At 47.1% G+C, this 19,432-nt stretch overlaps 2 protein-coding genes and 1 pseudogene across 3 annotated transcripts; 1 reads left to right on the forward strand and 2 right to left on the reverse strand.

The window, feature by feature from the left end:
* Positions 1-1,287: 1,287 nt before the first annotated feature.
* LOC127304905 (septin and tuftelin-interacting protein 1 homolog 1-like) lies at positions 1,288-2,372 on the reverse strand. The gene has a single exon (XM_051335458.1). The coding sequence runs from the start codon at positions 2,299-2,301 to the stop codon at positions 1,306-1,308; it is 996 nt and encodes a 331-aa protein (XP_051191418.1). The 5' UTR covers positions 2,302-2,372; the 3' UTR covers positions 1,288-1,305.
* A 3,099-nt stretch (positions 2,373-5,471) lies between these two features.
* LOC127304906 (putative cyclin-dependent kinase F-2) lies at positions 5,472-8,030 on the forward strand (annotated as a pseudogene).
* Positions 8,031-12,360: 4,330 nt separating this feature from the next.
* On the reverse strand, positions 12,361-15,974 carry LOC127300463 (serine/threonine-protein phosphatase 7 long form homolog). Of its 2 annotated transcripts, none has more exons than XM_051330569.1 (4): positions 15,754-15,974; positions 14,882-15,148; positions 13,474-14,778; positions 12,361-13,342 (listed from the first exon to the last, which is right to left on the reverse strand). In XM_051330569.1, the coding sequence occupies exons 2-4, from the start codon at positions 15,143-15,145 to the stop codon at positions 12,635-12,637; spliced, it is 2,277 nt and encodes a 758-aa protein (XP_051186529.1). In that variant the 5' UTR covers positions 15,146-15,148; positions 15,754-15,974; the 3' UTR covers positions 12,361-12,634. The 2 variants fall into 2 exon arrangements, with proteins under 2 accessions (XP_051186529.1, XP_051186528.1); XM_051330568.1 differs by having other exon boundaries at positions 14,882-15,153.
* Between the last annotated feature and the right edge of the window lie 3,458 nt (positions 15,975-19,432).

The raw sequence follows: 19,432 nt of genomic DNA on the forward strand, positions 1-19,432 counted from the left end.
GCTGAAATCAATCACCTTTTTCAATCCTAGCTAGGCCAGCTCTCAGTCTAACGCATCTTGCGATTTTTTTGGGCAACAAGGGTCACAAGGAAAAAGGAAACATATAATTCATGTTTGTTCCCATGAGTCTGAGTACGTATTCAGGGAACAAATCAGATACTCCCTCCGGTCCACCCATGAGTCAGAGTACATTTTCAAGCAACAAATCAGATACTCCATCCGATCCACCCATGAGTCTGAGTACATATTCAAGCAACAAATCAGATACTCCCTTCGATCCATGTCACTATTTTAGTACAAAGTTATGCTAAATGAGCAACAATATGAATTGGATGGAGTAACAAACATGACAGAATTGTGTTGATTGTATTTGTGAGCTACAGACAACAAGTCTGCAATTTCAGTTGGAACTTGACAGAAGCTGAAATGAGGTAAAAAGCTTGCCATTTTTATTAAGTACTCCCTCTGTTCCTTTTTAATTGACTCAAATTTAGTACAAATTTATACTAAATTCGAGTCAATTAAAAAAGAACGGAGGGAGTATAAGAGATTGGCCAAAATCCGCCGAAAATCGGTACAAACATCCTTGGCAACCGTCATGGAACATGACCATCGCGAGGGCAACACACAGCCACCCTGGCTAGCAAACGCACACTGCACACACACTGGCGAAGAGAGGATCATCGAGGTTGCTCACCGGTATCCTCCCTGAATCAGCGACTCCAATTTCACCGAAGAAACGACCGCCTAGTAACACCTCGCCGTAGCGGCCTCGTGAAGCCCACACCGGTTCATGCCAAACAGATAGCCCTTCACACCAAAGACCGCCTGCTCCGATTTGAAAACAGGAGATGCACATGACCCGCGTCGAGGAAGGTCTTCACGACAAGACGACGCCACACAGGTCATCTCTCTACATGAGCTCCGACTTCGCAGCACAGGAGTTTCTGACTATAACCCCCGTCCGTTGTTCTGAGTTCTGATTGAAGACATGTTTTGATATGCACCGCCAATACTGAATGTGTATAATAGTACTGACTCCAAACTTGAAGAGGAAATAGGCAATTATTATGGGAACACTTTGCCTAAGTAGAACGTCATAATTAAGCTGAAATTCTGATTGGACTCATAACATGAGAAACAATCATGCTAGAAATTAACAGTTATACAAGATGATCTCATTTATATATTACATCTGTATCACACCATGATTACAGATAAGGACCTATTGTAATTTTATCACAAATCTATAGAAGACAAATTACATCCGATGCACGCAGACTACCAACAAAGACGGTTGAGGTTCTAGGCTTCAGTATCGACCAAGGCGGCGACGGCATCCATACGCGCGACTACGCCTTCGTCGGCAAGCAGGTCGGGCGTAAACAGGTTCTTCCAGCCGGTGCACCAGGCGACGGCCTCCTTGGAAGACGGCTTCCCGGCGCCGGACTGCAGCCAGTGTCGCAGCGCGTCTTCAAATCTGTCGAAGAAGAGCTCTTCTTCAAGGATGAACACCACGGTCTTGGCCGGCACGAGGGGCGCCCACTGCATGAGCGTGTGGAAGGAAGGGTCCATCTGCTTGGGCGGCGCGATCATCAGCTCCCGCACGAGACTCGTCAGCCACGGCAGGACGTGGCGCCGGGTGAAGGTGTCCCACTGTGTCTGGTCCATGTAATCCTTCCATGGCGAGATGACGGCGTACTCGTTGGCGTGGTTGGTGATCTTGCGCTCCACGGCGTCGAAGAGGCCGTCCGGCAAGTGGCCGACGAGGGGGATCCACGGCCGCACCCACTGGTGGCAGTCCGCGTCCCACGACGGCGTCCACTCCCGCGCGTCGGCCGCCATCTTCGGCTTGATCACGCGCTCGACGATGTAGAGCACCGTGGAAGAAGGCAGCGTGGCTTTCCACATCCCCGGCGTTCGCTTCAGCTGAAACATCTTCATGGACTTGACGATCGCCGCCAGCGCCTCCGCCGTCTCCGCTCTGCTGCGAGCGTCGTCGTATCGCGTCATGTCGCGCAGCAGCAGCTCGAGGGTCTTGAAGCAGCACTCCTCCTCGTGCCGCAGGGCTCGTGCAAGCTCCTCGCACCGCCGGCGCCACTCTTCTTGGACCGCCGGCGTCGTGCCAGGAAGGCCGTTTTCGTACGACCTCTCTCCGTAGCCGATGCCGCTTGTAGTGCTGCAGAGCTGTACGGGGGCGACGATCCCTTGTCCCCGCGCGCCGAGGCCGGAACCCTCCTTGAAGTTCCACCGAAGCAGCATCTTGGCCACCGCCGGACTTGTTGACGCCAGTAGCGCCATGCCGGACCGGGAGATCGGGGCGAGCAGGCGCGGCAACCAAAACCAGAACGAGATTCGATCGTCTAGACCTAGAGAGGCGATCGAGTCAGGATGCTTGCTGCTACGAGTACGCGATACAGTATTATATAGACCGGCAGCGTGGACAGGACAAGACACGAAACCGAGTTCGACTTGCTGAGCTGGGCTCGATACTTGGACATGTACTGAAGCCATCCGTGTTGGAGTCCGTGTTGGAGTCCAGCGTGCTCCCAACGAATCGGAGAAGCCATCCGTGTATGTCAAGCATGCATGCACGCGACGACGCGTTGTATCCGTTCAGAAAAAAAAAACTCCGGCTCCTGTTCAAACCATCGAATGATAGTAACTGGTGACGGCTCTCTCATTTCTATCTCTCTTCTGTTGTTCTCACCTCCTGCGCTTGCTCTCCCACCTCTTCTCCTCTCTGTCCGATCTCTCCTTAATCAAGGTGAGGTCATGACATGAGCCAGGGATTTTTGTCCGCCCGTTTGCGCTCAACATTCTCTTGGCATCGATCCATAATTCCTCGCGATAGATGGGAATACGGGAACAAATATTCCCGGAAACATCAGCGCAAGCAGCCAGTCCAGTTACTGACCAGCGACCACCGTTCTCCCAACGAATCAAAGCGACAAAAAACATCAAATGTACATCAAGTCGAATAATTTTACTCCAACCATGAAGCCATTTCTTCCAAGAATGTTGAATTGATCACCAGACATCTGCTCCAGACTGAATCGTGTCATTACTCAATTTTCCGCACCGTCAGTACCTCGTTGTCCAAAGACGGCGTGCAATGTGTGTGGCGTTTAATCGGAGAAGCTGCACTACCTCGTCGAGCCATCCGTCCAGGCCGCAGAAAGGCACGTAGCACCATCTAGATGTTGCTTATATTCACTTACATTTCAGGCCTGCAGTTCAAACATGACAATTGTCCACCAGAACTGGGGTTCAGACATCGATGCGCTGGCAACAGTCTCAGCTCTTGCTAGTTTCGTTGACGTACGTGCTTCTTGATCAAGTCCAGCCTGCATCTTCCTAGTATCACATGATACTGTGATGGTCAATCCACAACTTCAAACTCGAGCTTTTCTCTTCTGAAGTTTTTATTGGTCCCGAATACTACTTCAAACAAAATCTTTCCTAAAGGCATCTCTGGTTTTCCCGGAACTATGCCGTGGAACCCAGCATTCGAAGGTATCAGGTTTGTGAAAGATATGTTCATTGTTCATAAGGTTTTGGCGTAGATCAAATTGATGGCACTTCCTGCGTCAAGGAAAACCCTGCTGCAATCCAACCTGATCTGAGCATCGAGGACCAAAGGTGAGTGACCTGGTCGAGGGATTTTGTAAGGGTGATCCTCCCTACCAAACCCGATGTATTGATCGGACCAGTCGAGGTATTCGAGCGTGAGAGGCAGCACCTGAATCGCCAAGTTTACTTGTCGCGTGATTATCTTCTGCTGCCTATTGGGTGGTCTCCCCTTCTGAATCATGTTGACTGCCCCCCTAGGCTCGGGGTATCCACCCGATGGATTACTGTTGCTTGCCGGTGCTACTTGTATCGCTAGTACTGGATTCTGTGGAGGCAATGGTGGTGGAGGGGGTGCATTGATAGCAACCGACCCAGGCACCCCAGCAAACCCTTGCCTTGATGTGCTCTTCCAAAGACTTGGAGCATCCGCTGGGAAGTCCTGTAATCCTTCACCAAATGATTCGACTGCCTACGCCCTCCAGAGTCGAAGTAGAAGTGCATTAGGCTAAGGTTATGGTGCACAAGAAGGTTTGGAGACCACCACATGCCCCACTCCTGCCCCGCACAAGAGAATGCACAACCCCAACCCCGAGACCGCAGCAACCCTCACCCCAGCACCGGCCCGGCCCAACCATCAACAAAATATGGGTAAAGCTTTTTCCTCACTTTCTTCCTTAAAAAATATGGGTAGATGGCACGATGGTAAATGATCTAGCACGAATAAAGGATGTGTTCACTCTCTTAACTATAATTTCTTATGTATGGTGGCTTGGATGTTGCTTTTGAATCATTTAATTTTTTATAATTCCATTTTAAATGGTCTACATGATGTCTGATCGTTTCCATCCTCCACAGGCGAAGAGACTGGAGTTCTGATGTACAAACGGCAACAATTGGCACAAGGCAAAGATTTCAGGAGAATGTTTGCATCAACTGGTTTTTTTTTTTGGTTTCGTCTTTTTCTCAGTTCTTTTTGTAATGGTGATCAGTCACAAACCTTTAAATCAGCTGAGTTTGTGTCTTGAAACTGGTTGAAGGGGACCAGTAAATGATGGTAAAGGGATAAGTTTAGTCGTGGTATGGAAATCCAATCTGATGGTAATGATGGATAGTGTTACATGCATTTATCTGTGTTCACTCTGAGATGTTGTCTTTCTCGTTGCGTCGGTGCATGATTATTGTGCTTTCATGTGAGATCATATGTTAGTCTGCCGCGGCTGTGACGTTGTTTCCTTCATCTTATGTACGAAAATACTGTGCATTTCAGCGAGCCGGTATTTATTTTCTTCTAAAGAAAGTTGTAGTATGCATGATGTTGTAACCTAAAAGAGATCAAGCTGTTCTTAGACGTGATATGCAAGCGCTACAGGCCATAACGACAAGCCGAAGTACCATTTTCCAAAGAAAATGAACTATGCCTTCAGTTCAGAGTGATCATATAAGAACACCATTACATCAGCAAGACCATGGTAAGCTTTCTCAAACCAGTATCAGCAAGCATTGAATCAGCAAGCTGAAACACAGAACACAGAAGCTCATCTCATTGTCGATCCAGAAGCACAGGGCTAGCTGGAACCCAAGGCCCGCCATGGTTTTGTCCGCAACGGATGGCGGGACGGGGCGTGCCGCGTGTCTGCATGGCAGCGGCACCGGGAGCTGGTTATGGAGTCGGTCGAGGACCATTTGTGCAGTGCAAACGGAAACGCAGGCTGCACGAAATTAACGAAATCCGATAGCAAGATGGTGACGACCTTTCCAACCTGAATACAAGTAGAGTTCGGGGCTTCACTTTCTTCATCGATCGCCGTTGCGCGTAAATCTTTCCGCCCGTCGTCTCCTCCATTCCGTCTGCATTGATCGCGCTTTCCCAGCGACCAACAAGCCGTCGATCGAGCGCCATGGCCACCCGCAAGCGACCTGCCGCCGTCCTGGACGCCAGCCACGCGACCGGCACTCAAGGATCGGCGAGCTGCAGCAAGAGGAGCTGCACCAGCATTGGCAGCACCGACGAGTACGACGAGATTTCACGCATCGGCGAGGGCGGCTTCGCCGTCGTCTACAAGGTGTGCCACTGTGTCACCGGCAAGACCGTGGCCGTCAAGTGCCTGTCCTTGCCGGACGACACCGAGGAACCACCCGACGTCGCCGAGGCCGAGCTCCTGCGTGAGGCCCGATTCCTCGAGACCTGCAGCGGGAACCCTTACGTCGTCGGCTTCGAGTGCCTTGTGCGCGACCCGGCCACCGGAGACCTCTTCCTCGGCATGGAGTACGTCGCCGTGCCAAGCCTGCAAACTTTCTTGTGGAGAAGGCGCCACGGCCCGCCGCTGCCGGAAACCGCGGTGCGCTCTCTAATGTGGAAGCTACTGTCCGGAGCCAAGATGATGCACGACCGCCGCGTCATTCACCGCGACATCAAGACCGGGAACTCGTCAAGATCTGCGACTTTGGGCTGGCGATTTCCAAGTCTGAGCTTCCGCCATACACCCAGGCCGGCACCGCGTGGTACATCGCGCCCGAGATGCTCCTGGGGAAGCCGGACTATGACGCGCGGGTGGACACATGGTCAATCGGGTGCGTCATGGCTGAGATGCTCACCGGCAAGACGCTGTTCCTCTGCGAGGATGACGATGAAGATGAGGAAAAGATCGATGACGAGATCAAAGAAGAGATAGTTCAGCTCCGGAGTATTTTCCGCGTGCTCGGGATGCCGGACAAGAGGACGTGGCCAGGTTTCAGATCTCTGCCTCTCACCGCCAAGCGCTGCAACTGCTACCGGCGGAGCACAAGCGCAGCAGCCTGCTGAGAGATATCTTCCCTGAAGAGAAGCTGACCAAGGAAGGATTCGAGGTGTTTTTTCGATAAAGGTAATATATTAATATCAAAAAATACCAATTACACACCTAGCCTCTGCAACAACGCACCACCCTAATGGCACTACGGATGCACACAGCCAAAAAAAAAGGAAACTAAAAAAATAAAAGTCCCGCTACAGTATCTCGGACCTAACAACAGCAATACATCCACCGCCAAGACAACACCTGAAATACAGACTCTCCAAAAAACGACGCCTCCAAGAAGGAAACAGTGCTCTAACATCGTCGTCGCCCGATCAAAGATCTTAGGTTTTCACCCTGAAGATAGTCCCCGCTCTCAAAACAATGCCTCCAACAAGATCATTGCCACGCACAACCAGTTAAGGTCAGACCTTGGGTTTTCACCCTGAAAGGTAGGACTCTGAACTTCACCTGTGTTGTCGCCCCCACTTTCATACCCCTGCTGTGAAGCCCGTAACACCAAGCAAGTCCCTCAACAGCGCGAAGACTTGAACCTCCCTTAGCTAGTCCTCCCCTCCGGCCTTCATGAAATTCTCTTCTTCCGACTTTCATCATGGATCCATAGTCACTTGATGTCAACACAGAAAAAGAGCGTCGTGCCGCTCCCTCCAGAACCAAACGGTCGGAATAAAAGCATGGGTGCGCACGACCGAATACCACCGATCCAGCAAACTCCAGGCAAAAGCACTTACATTCGCCGGCGGAGCCTTCCGGAACTCAACACTACGGCCAGATCACGAGTCCAGGCCTCCGGTAGATCCTCCTCTTCACGCAAGAGAGGCCCTAGGACCGCCGCCTTTATTCAGGTCGGACCCCCACGCCGGCGACCACCCTGGACTGGCCACTCCAACCCTCCACCGGCGACACCATCGCCGGCTTCCAAGCTCCTCCATCTCGCCGCCGGAACGCGGTGATAGATCAAAAGATCCACCACCACCAACCGCAAGCCGATCCTCTCCGGCGAAGAAGAGGGTCACCTCCACCGTCGAACCCAAGGCTGCTACCCCCAGCGTCCTCCTACCGTGGGAGAACCCCAAGATCATCGCCCCTCACCGGCGAGAGGCGGAGGGAAAGGCGCTGTCCGCCACCACCAGCCACCACCGCCGGCATGCCGCCGATGGGAGGCGGGGAGGCCGCAGCCCGCAGCTGGATCGTCCCCAGGAGGGTCGCCGCCGCCCCTCCAACCTCGTCCGACCGCCGCCGCCCTGGAAGGCGGAAGGGCCGCCGCCGCGCGAGAGACTCCATGGCCGCCGTTCCCGACGCGTCACGAGGGTAGGCCCCCGCCGCCGCTACGCCCCGAGATCTTTGCCACCCCCCGGCGTTGCCGGCGGCGGGAGGGTTGGGAGGCGGGGTGTGGTATGTTAGGGTTTGCTGGTTGATGTTGGATTCGAGGTGTTGCAAGGGCTTCTCACTTGCAATCCCAACAAGCGACTCACGGCAGCCAAGGCGCTCAAACTCTCTCGGTTCATTGCTCCTTGCCCCGCTGCCGCTCCAAAGATTGACCCCTCCCTCGTCGTGCTGCCGAGAAAGAAGACGCCGCGCATCAAGTTCATCCCACCGGCAGTACCAGAGAAGACCACCTTCACGATTCCAGTGGCGATGTGGAACGCACAACGAGTGTAAAACTGTTCAATTGTAGTTTTGCTTTGGTTGGTCTATCCATGTAAACAAACGATGTAACCGTTTCATGCAGAGCTCGGATCGATCCATGTAAATCCTCGATTGAACTGCAATACGATAAATTTTTTTTAGAGAAAAGGGGCTTCCCCCTGGTTCCATTTTTATTAAAATGCAACCAAGTAACAGCATCCAGGTCCATGACAGAACGAGCTACAGCTTACTCACTTCAGACTATTGGAAACATCATACAAACAGGGGGTTTAGAAACTGAGGAAGGCCACAGCTGCTATAAGAAAACATCAACTACAGCCCTAGCATAAGGTCACTTCCAGGCTATCCGCAACAGTTCACCTCTCATCTTTTCTAGCTCCAGCAAATTCCGGTCCAGCAAGCCCTGAATGCACATCCGCGCAGAGATTTTTTTTGTGTGCACAGAATTGGGGTCAAAAGACCCCGGTGGAGCAATTATATAAACACACGTGGCAGGTACATCTTACAGAAAAGCCCCTTAGCATTTACTGCCCTGAAAAACCTAGAATTTGAAGAAGAGGCCTTCCACTTTGCACAAAGCACCCTGACTAAAAAGAAGGAAAAGCAATCAAGTCCAGGTGCTCCTCCGCCCATCGCCGGCGGACTCAAGGCGTCACCGCCGAGTCCCGAGCACAGGACGCTCGAATACTCTTGTCCGGCGCGAAGATCAAGCCCCTGGCTACCACTTGAGAGTCGGGGACGCACCACTTGACTCCCCCGCGGCGTCGAGCTCCAGCAGCCGACCATGAGGGCCTCCGCCATGGAGGTTGCAGATGGGCCGCCACTACGGCCAAGGATCACAGCGACGGTCGTCACTGTGTGTTGCGCCCAGGTAGAAGCTCCGAAGCAGCAAGAATCTCCCGCGCAGAGAATTCACCATCTCCTTATGTTCCCAATGACTTTGCCCCAGACCATATCCATGCCTTGCCAGCTTCGCCCCTGAAATCACATTTCATTTCTTAGTGACCATAAGGACCAAAGCACACCAGAGCAAAAGATATTCAAAACAGCATTCTTGTTATTACTGACCCACCAACGGGCAATCGATTCAAAATCAGAACCTAGCTGAACTTTGAAAACAGTAGATAACGCCTCCCATATCTGTTGTGCTACAAAGAAAAGGTGGTCTACTGATTCAGGTTCAGAGCAGAACAGACAGGATCGATCCTCAACATGCCTACGCTTGTGTAAGTTATCTCTAGTCAGGGTTTTGTTATTAGCAAGCAACCACAAAAACACATGGATCCGTGGAGGAATAGGAAGTTTCCAAATAGCAGGAGTATGGACTGGAGTAATCCCTCCATTATTAACCACTGCATAGAAAGACCTTACATAATACACCCCAGAAGGGTGAATCATCCACACAGGTCCTCATTAGTGAGGGAAATGGTGGTCATAAGGTTGACAAGGTCAAGTCAACGATTATATAGCGTGGGAGATACAGTTCTCCTAAAGGAGATCATCAACTCAACCCCATTCCAGACACTATCAATAGTGACATGGTGCTCATTAGCGATCACATACAAATCCCAGAACACAATAGCGAGGCTACATTGCCCGAACCATATGTCATCCCAAAACAGGATTTTATCGCCCTTACCCAAATTCCAACGGTAGCCAACTTTAACAGATTGAGCTGCCCACATTACACCTCTCCCCGAAGGACCTCGGTGGTCTAGGTATTCCGAACCTCCGCTTGCTTAATCTTGCTCTCCGCTGCCGGTGGGCCTGGCTACAGAAGGTGGACCCCTCTAAGGCCTGGGCGGAGTTTAACATTCAGCTCCCCAGCCTCTGCACCGCTATCTTCGATGCGGCCACCTGCTATGTTCTGGGCAATGGCGAGCGGGCTCGGTTTTGGTCCGATAGGTGGCTGGATGGTTCGGAAGTGGCGGAGATTGCACCAAATGTGGCCAAGATGGTCTCGCGTAGGAGGGCCACCGCTTGCTCGGTGAGAGAGGGCCTGGACGGCCAATGGCTGAGGGATTGTGGGCCGGACATGGATGAGGCAGCCCTCCCGGAGTTCTTGTTGTTGTGGCAGAGGTTGGCGAACGTACAGCTGGACCCAGAGCGGGAGGACGTGCTGCTGTGGAGGTGGTCGACTGATGGCATTTACTCCGCCAAGTCGGCGTACGGAGCTTTCTTCGTGGGCCAGGTGAGGGCCTCCGTCTTAGAGGAGATCTGGCGGTCTAGGGCGCCGTAAAACTGCAAGTTCTTCTCTTGGCTGACCTCGAAGAACCGTTGTTGGACGGCGGATATGCTTCGACGCCGTGGCTTACCGTGTCCGTCGGCCTGCCCGCTTTGTGATCAGGAGCCGGAGACCTTACAGCACGTGCTGCTGGGTTGCGTGGTTGCACGGGAGACGTGGACGTGGGCTCTTAGGTGTTGGGGCAAGGAGGAGTGGCTCCTGGAGCCAGACACCGATCTGTTGGAGTGGTGGACGTCCCGAGCTTGTCCGACAGCTCACAGATGGGACATGTGGACTGCCATCTCCTGGTTTTCTGGTCTATTTGGAGACACAGGAACGACGTGGTCTTCAAAGGAGCGGTGGCTTCTCATGGCGCCATCAGGGACAAGGTGCGAGAGGAGTTCAAGCGGTGGCGCCTAGCCAAGCTTTTCCATGGCATACTCTTTGTTTTTCATGATCCGACCGTTGTACCGTGGCAGCACAGAGAGTAGGCGTGTGTTTGGGGAGCTGCCCCCCGTGGGTAGCGCAAACTTTGCCATCTTTGGCACCTTCTATGTGATTGATACACCTTTCCATGGTGTATTCTCGAAAAAAAAAAAAAGATATTCGGCGAGAAATCATATTTTGCATCAACAATATGTCTCCAAATTTTGTTACCATCTAAATGGTACCTTCTGATCCACGAACCTAGGAGGCATAAGTTCAAATCTCTAAGGTTTTGGAGACCCATACCCCAAACTCTTTCTTCTGGCAAACAATGCAATACGATATATCTGTTTTATGCAGAATTGAATTGGACAGAAACTTCCTTCTTTTCAGATTATGCGATTGTTCCATAGCCCAGGGAAATTACATGCGTACGTGCTTCTTATCAAGTCCAGCCTGTATCTTCCTAGCCCAGGGAAATTAAATACAGGGACTGGTATCCGATCCAAGCATACTGCAGCGCTACAAAGTAAATCCATGTTAAAAACAAAGCATCAGTTGTGAAGCGAAACAAAGGCGCAACATGCATGCTCTTGTTCATGATGGTATCAACCATGGTATCAACATTTTAGGGCCTAGTGCAAGAAAAAAAATTCTCTAAATCTCTGTCTGGCCGTGTTATCTAAAGACGTAGAATACATTTTTTTACTTTCACAAAAGCAGTCCAATTTGTTAATATGAGAGCTGGGACTGAATTTTATCTCTACTAGATTCTGTGCACATGGGTCATGTACTCATGTAAGACATGTAGTCAGAATTGCAGATAGCAAGGATATCTTCTTCTGTACAAAAACAAGACGTAAATTCTGCTTGACCAGGAAGGAAAAAGTAGAAATTTCTGTGCAAAGATGTACATCATGTCCCATAATTTTACTCCAACCATGAAGCCATTGCTGCAGAGTTCTGACTCTAACCACAAACTGCTCTTCTGAGTTCTGACTGAAGCCATGATTTGATATGCACTGCCAATACTGAATGTGTATAATAGTATATAGTTCCATGGCACGTACAACTGATAGAATCGTGACGCAAGCAATAACTGATATATGGCCGAGATGCTTTACATAATATATAGGCCTTTCAAATAACATGTTAAAAAAAGACAAATAACATGTTCAGTTGAAGAAAACATAGTTATAAGGAATAGTCTAGGTTTAAGCGGAGCTACAATTTATACTAGTAGCTAACACTGGAAGAGCACAGTTCATCAAACATTAAAAAGCTGGAAGAAGATCTAGAACACTGAAAATATGTGTACAAGATGATCAGAAGGTCAAGGTAAAACCATACCTCAGTAGAGGGGAAGTTCTAGATAACTCGACCTTTTTGCTAGTCCACATTTTGTCACATGCCCTCGCACTTGCAGGCAATCAGCCTAGGGTGATGTAAATCAACATCAGTGGAACTTGAAAATGCCACATGAAAAACCACCGAGTGATATTTCAAATTTAAAACTGCCAAGGCCAGAAAGGAACTCGATGCAAAGTTGCAAACAAAGACTTTGAAATTATCTCGACAAATAAAATGGCTCACAGCTGTTTCTGCCTACCCTGCTGCAAGATGATGGTTCATCAAAGCAAGTTCACACTGCTAAGCTAAAAAAATTACAGTGCATAGAAAAGGCAGACATCATCACTACAAAGCTGTTACTCAGACGTGCAAGGACCTTCAATTTTTCCTCTATACACTAGCAGATCAGCCTGGGATATTTGTTAGCAAGATATGCAAGCTGCTACATGACTACATCACAAATAAAACCTACAGACCCAATAACACCAGAAATAGTAATCACACTTAATCTCCAAAAAAATGTCATCTACATTCAAATCACTACATACGTGACACTAAACTCAATCAATAGCTCGGCTTGAACTAAGGGTTGGAGGAAGAAGCACCATTATAACTGTCATCCTTCTCCGCCATCTGTATGTTTCACTGCAGCTTCCAGTTCGACATCGACACTCTGTTGTGGACAAGATGGCTCGGCACCTTGCGTGCTTGAGTTGATATTTTCCATTGCTGAGTCGTATGTTGCTGCCAGCGCTGGTGAAGGTCCAGGAGAGGGCGCAGAGTCAACACCGTTATTTTCCTCACGCAGAGGCATAGATTCCATCAGAAGTAAACTATGATCCATTTCGGCAGGATGTCCGGCTTCATCAACATACTCATTGTGCTGTGGAATGACAAAATCTGCTGTCTCACAGTTCTCAGTGGCTAATGAAGCTGAACCGTAATTTTCATCCACACCAAGTAATAAATTGTTGGAACACTGGTTTTCCTCATCCATAGGTTCTAGGGTCAATCTAGCATGCTCCACTGTATGAAGGTCCTCATCTTCCTGGTATTGAACTTCTTGATTGTCACTTAGAATGTTCTGTTCAACTTCAAGCAAAAGTTGAGGCTCATTGTGGGTGGCAGCTGAGTCAACATGTGAACCAGTAGCTGAACCAAAAGGTGAAGCCTCTGGGCCACTCTTTTCCTTCATCTCACCAAGATCATGGAGCACATCTTCAAAACCATGCAAAAATTCAAAAACTAAGGCTTGTGTGGCTGTATCAGCTGTGGATGACATGGCTGTCTTGGCCTTCTTCATCATACCATGCAGCTTATCAACCTACAGGAAAGAATTCATGTTTAATACTAAGTATGTATGGACTACTTGGACAATTCACATTTAGCACTCGTGATCAATATTAGTTCAGTCATATGCAGGATCTAATTATATGAACGTAATGCATGGTTTACCGCTTTGCGGATCATAGGAGACTTGGCCTTGTATTGAAGATCAGAGGAATCATCAGGTGGACATAAAAGTCCTGCTTCAGCATCATCACTGGTTGATGGCACAAGATACCTCCGTGTAGCTCCAGAGTACCACTGCAGATACTCGTCGTAAGATGACAAATCATATTGCTCAGCCTCCCGAAATATGCGATGCCGCCGTGCTTCCCATTCCTGAATATACTCATGATGCGTCTCTTCCCAATTCTCACGCTCTCTACCACGTCGACTAATACGATGTAATGTCTGCAGTGTGGGCCGAAAAGGTGGTGGAATGCATTGGCGGAGTCCGAATTGCCGCATCACTCGCTCAGGCAGATACATCTCAACTATAGGAAAATTTATTAACGGTGCTTGAGTAATCCAAAGGTCAGCATCTTTTGTGCAGAGTGGTGGTAAGCTCAACGACTCGATGAGCATGTACGGCTCCCATTTCAACTGATCTGCTCGCTGTAGGTTTAGCTCATCTCTGTACTGCTTAAGACAGCGAGTAGCATTCTGACTTTGTGCGCGAGCACCAACCCAACGAAAGCCAATTGGGGGCAAGTCTTGTGGGATGTCTGTCTCCATGCATAGGGAAGACCGAGCCAATGGTCTGCCAACATGGGAGTGCTCCCAACTCCAAAGCTGCAAGAGAAGCAAAGAACCACCTATGTTCTTGATATTGTGGGAGGAGGCAACAGAGCAAAGGGCTCGGTATAGGAAGGCGAGGGCTGCGGAGCCCCAGCTGTATGTTCCAACAAGAGAAAGATCAGCAATCAGTGGAAGATATATCAGACTCATCCTTCCTGTCCCGTCTGGAAAGAGCACCCCACATAAGAGGCTCAGGATATATGCTCGAACATGCCTCTGTACTGTCTGATCATCAGCCCCTTCTGGTAACTCATAGAAGTGCTTCTTCAGCCATTTGTAATGCAAAAAGGACTTCCCAGGCATTGATAGACCTCTAGGATCGTGACCTAGACAATCAACGACCATCTGCCCATAATCATGATCCGTAGTACAACAAACCGGGCGGCCATCAATAGGAAGAGCAAACAACATTGCAACATCTTGAAGTGTAACTGTCATCTCCCCAGAAGCCAAGTGGAAGCTGTGGGTTTCTGGCCTCCAACGCTCAACAAGAGCAGTAATCAAGGCTTTATCCAACTGAGGCATTTTCTGGCAAATTTGCGAGAGCCCCAGAAGTCCTGCATCCCTGAGATAAGGACGATATCTCTCATGAAATTTTAATGGTTTGTGGTGACGCAGCTTCAACTGATCCACGGCCTGCAATAATATATAATTCAGTATTACATATTGCAAAAATTATTTCCATTCTATTAACTTGTTATCGGTGAAATAAGAAAACATTTATTGTGCTGAGATTAACCTGATCACCAAAAATTGCATCAGAACGGTGGTTAATCTTAGGATTGAGTAGCGTGCTAGATGCAGGTTCCACAGGTCCTACACAGCAAGCAGGGGCTTGTTCCGGAGTGAACTCGCCATTGTCCTCTCTATCAGAAATGGTACTTGGAGAAGAAGGTACAGGTGTCTCATGGTAATCCATGTAATTTTCTGCCACATCAGCTCTCCCACGGCCGCGGCCCCGGCCCCCGCCACGGCGCACACCTCCTCTTGCCCTTGAAGACATGGTCTACTCTGCACAAAATATCCACGAAATCAGTTGCAAAAATACCATAGATGATCACAGCAGGAAAGGATTAAAAGCACTGCCCACTACATTAGGAGGAAATGTTTTACAAGGAAACAACTCTGTACAAAATGAAACAAGACATATACTTAAAATATAGGGCATTCATGTTCCATTAGAAATCTTTGGCACAGTCTAATCTGTCAGTTGTGAGTCATTTCCACTCCAAAATTGCTACACAGAACTAGCTACTTGCAAACTGCAATGACCAACTGAAACTTTAAACCTCGAACCGGAATTTATTTATCATGGAGAGGGCAAGTCCTAGACAAGTGTCTAGTCGGACTGAGCAATTTCTTCGTCCTTAGAAAGTCCATCGCCAATAAATTAATAGACAATTTTTTTTTTTGCGGGGAATATAAATTTAATAGACAATGCATATGTTTATAAACAACATTTTCGAACGGGAGAGGCCTAGGTTACCCAATAAGACTATAGGTACTCATGAATTCATGATATGTACACATAAAGTGCAATAAATATACCCTAACCAGATCTGCACTAGAGCTAAACAAGACAAGAAAATAATCTGGGGATGGAGAGAGTACTTGATAGGGTACTCGAAACCGGTGGCTGCGGAGGCGACTGGAACGCGGTGACGAGGGAGGGAACTCCAATCTGCAGGGTGGGGGGCATGGGGGAGGGGAAGCGAAGGCGGCAGCGCCGCCGCAGGCGCAGCTCCGGTGGTTCGTCCGGCCGCCGGCGGCGGCCCCTAACCCTAAAACGGGCGAGTAGTTCCTGTCACACAAGCAGGGAAGACGTAGACAATGCGGGCACTACCAGGCGAAGAAGACGTAAAGTAAGGTAACGCAATCAAGGTAGCGTGCGTTAAGTTATGTGCGGGCCCGTGGGCCAGCCTGGGTGTATGCGATGTGTGCCAATTGGGCTCGCAGATGCCGGAGACTCCGAGGCCTCCGCACCAATCTACTCCCTCTCTCACGGTTGAATATAAATTAGACGTGCGCATACCTTTATATAGTAAATTTAATCAAGTTAATATTATTTATATGTTATACAAATTATATTATTAGAATAGAAAGTTTAGATGTCTAAATCATTTGAATAAATAATCATAAAAGCTTTAGTGAAAGCAATATGTTCTTTAGAAGGTGTTGATTTAGAACTAGTTGCAATAATGTTTTCATCGTAGAGTTCATCTTCATCATATTTAGATTATATATAATCATTGGACAAAAGCTTAGATAAATTAGGCTGTCCCTTTTAGCTATGTCATCATCCAACAACTCACTTTCAGCATTAGATGACATCTTAAACAATGGTGAACTAGCTAAAGCACCAATTTTCTTTCTAATATCGGTAGTAGTAGCAGTATTATGTGAAAAATATGGCCTGATAGGCAAGTCTTTATCTATTCGAGCAGTGGAAGGCATCATAACCTTCTTAGAGACTTCCGTATCCTTTCACATGATGATAAATAAATAAGGAAAGAAAGTAAATGATAACAAGTGGACTCACCAATGAAGCTAGGTTTTCCAAAAAAGACGTCAGAAAATGTCTTGATACTCACGAGTATAGGGATCGCTGAAATATTCGATGGGAAGTATTACCCAAATTTTATAGTTTGACTAAAGGTGAACACAAGAATACTAGTAAGACTTTAACAATTGAGGCCTCACTCTCAATCACACTTGTGTATCAATATTCTCAAAAAGGAACTGGTGACTGCAACAGTTGAATCAAAGCTATAAAAAGCAATAGACAATAAAAGCAGATTTCTAGTTTTCACCGAAAGTAGGGAACTTGTAACTTCAGTTGCCAAAAGTGTAGGCATGAGGTGATAACGGGTTGTTACATGAATACGATTGATCATGTAATGTGATAAAAATAACATAATGTTCATCTATAATTCCGTTGTGTGTAGGTATGTGATCCAAATATAGTTATGCATACTAATTAAGATAATTTGCACAACATCTATTGTCCTGCATGCCCATTTCACTGGGGCCAACTTGAAATTGCATGTAATTAAGGTATACCTTTTTGAATAACCCGGAACAAAGCATTAGCATTCCATGAACACACAATATACTCAAACTGTCACATGTTCCCCTTGTTTTCCCCCCTAACTTCCACTTTATGGTTTGCAGGTTCAACTTAATATTAGGCAATACACTTTGCATATAAATACCAAACTCACAATAATATTCCTCTTTTTTTTTTCCGTAACTGCCACTTTAGGGTTCGCAGGTTCAACATAATAATAGGCAATACACTTTGCAGATAAATACCAAACTCATATGTATGATAGGGCAATAAAAATTCAGTACTGAAATCATGTCATTCGGGTCCTAGAAACAAGCCTTACACATAGAAAAGGTGTATCAACACCATACAAGAATATCCTCAAGATGAGCGCATCAAATCTCGATACATATGCATGCGTACATAATCAATCTCATCCAATCCCCATCCACCTTACATACCTACAAAGAAATACTCACTCATGGTGATGGAGAGTGAGCACATGGTTGATGGAGATGGTGTTGATGGCGATGGTGGTGAAGATGGCGTCGAAATCTCCCTCTCCAGCGTGGAGAGCAAGACCAATCTGACCCTCGAAATGAAGATTGTGGTGGTGCATCACTCTATTTTGCGAAAATCTCTATCCTTCTGGCCATGTTGGGTTTTAGGGTATATAAGTACACAAAAGGAATCGGTGAGACGACATCCAAGGTCTAAAAGAGCCTAGCTGGTGCGACCTAGGGTGGGCCTCGCACCACATGCCCTATTTCCCAGCATGTTGATCTCCAGGTTGCCCACTTCAGCTCATTTTTTCATCTTGAAAATTCCAAAACGTGTCCTCTGACCTTTCTTTTTTTAAGTCTCGTAGCTGCTGTAATGCCCAAACACTAACACAAGGCTTTCTGCCAGACATAGTTAAAACAGAAATAAAGGAACTTTATAGGAAAACCCATAAATCATCTATAAATGCACAAGTAATGACATATTAATGCAAATAACAATATCAACTAGTCCTACGAGTTTCTATTATGATGATACAAAATGCACATACCAGGGATACTCTTAGCTACGGGGATTGTCACGTTCAGAGTTGTCAGTGAGCCTCTTCCGCCTTAAGCTCGATATTTCTGTGGTGATCATGTAGGGTGAATTTTTTTACATGCTTGTTCACAAAATTTGAACAGAGGTGTGTCTTGGCATGAGAAACAACATTTCCAATTAGAATTTTCAACATTGCTTTACAAATAATATTTTCCCAATTTTCTAGTGCCAAAATTGTTTTTTTGTGAAGCAACTACCCCAAATAAAATGCAAAACCAAACCAGTGCAATTTTTGCACAAAGTAGATCATGTGGGATGTCCATTATTCTCGCTTTGTTTCTACTTTTGACAATTAAAATGAGTTTCAGGTGATTTTTCAAAACTAATTAAAATTTAAACTCCAAGTGTGTTCTAGTTTTATATTGAAATTTGGTAAAAATAATTTTAAGGTACCCAAGTAGAGTGCTAGGCAATATCCAGAAATAAAGTTGAAAGATTTTTTCCCATGCCAACAATTTAGACCCAATTTTAAAAGAAATCAAAGAAACATAAAAAAATGCAAAATTGGTGCAAGGAGTCCTTTTATGTGTTCTACTGACAAGGAAAAATACCAAACCTAATTTATGTGAATTATTTTTAAAAAGTCTTCTAAAAAATTGGTATCATGTATAACTTATCTTGACTTTCAAGCCAAATGACAAATGTATGGCCACATCCATGGATCCCTTCTTGATATGCATCCAAATTTTGAATAGAGGTGTGTCTTGGAATGGCAAACGACATTGCCAACTAGATTTACGACATTGTTTTACAATTATTTTTTTCCAATTTTCTAGTGCCAAAATTGGTTCTTTCGTGTCAAGCAACTACCACAAATAAGATGCAAAACCGAACCAATGTAATTTTTGTAGGAAGTAGATCATGAAAGATTCGACAATCCGATCTAATATGGATGCCTATGCCGCCAATTTTCACCCCATTTAAAAAGAAATCAAAGAAACATCAAAAAAGGAAATGCAAAAACTACGCAAGGAGTCTTTTTATGTGTTCTACTACCCTAGGGAAAATAGAAAAACCTAAGTTATGACAATTATTTTTAAAAAGTCTTCTAAAAAACTGCTATCATGTATGACTTATTTTGGCTTTCAAGCCAGATGAGAAAGGAATGACCACATTCATGGATTCTTTCATGATAATGCACCC

Source organism: Lolium perenne, chromosome 5 (genome assembly GCF_019359855.2).
Source record: "Lolium perenne isolate Kyuss_39 chromosome 5, Kyuss_2.0, whole genome shotgun sequence".
Lineage (NCBI taxonomy): Eukaryota > Viridiplantae > Streptophyta > Magnoliopsida > Poales > Poaceae > Lolium > Lolium perenne.

Coding starts and splice junctions, on each gene's coding strand:
- LOC127304905 (XM_051335458.1), bottom strand. CDS start 2,301: ATGGCGCTACTGGCGTCAACAAGTCCGGCGGTGGCCAAGATGCTGCTT.
- LOC127300463 (XM_051330569.1), bottom strand. CDS start 15,145: ATGTCTTCAAGGGCAAGAGGAGGTGTGCGCCGTGGCGGGGGCCGGGGC. Junction 14,779..14,881: donor ATGCAATTTTTGGTGATCAG/GTTAATCTCAGC, acceptor ATATTATTGCAG/GCCGTGGATCAGTTGAAGCT. Junction 13,343..13,473: donor CTCCTATGATCCGCAAAGCG/GTAAACCATGCA, acceptor TCTTTCCTGTAG/GTTGATAAGCTGCATGGTAT.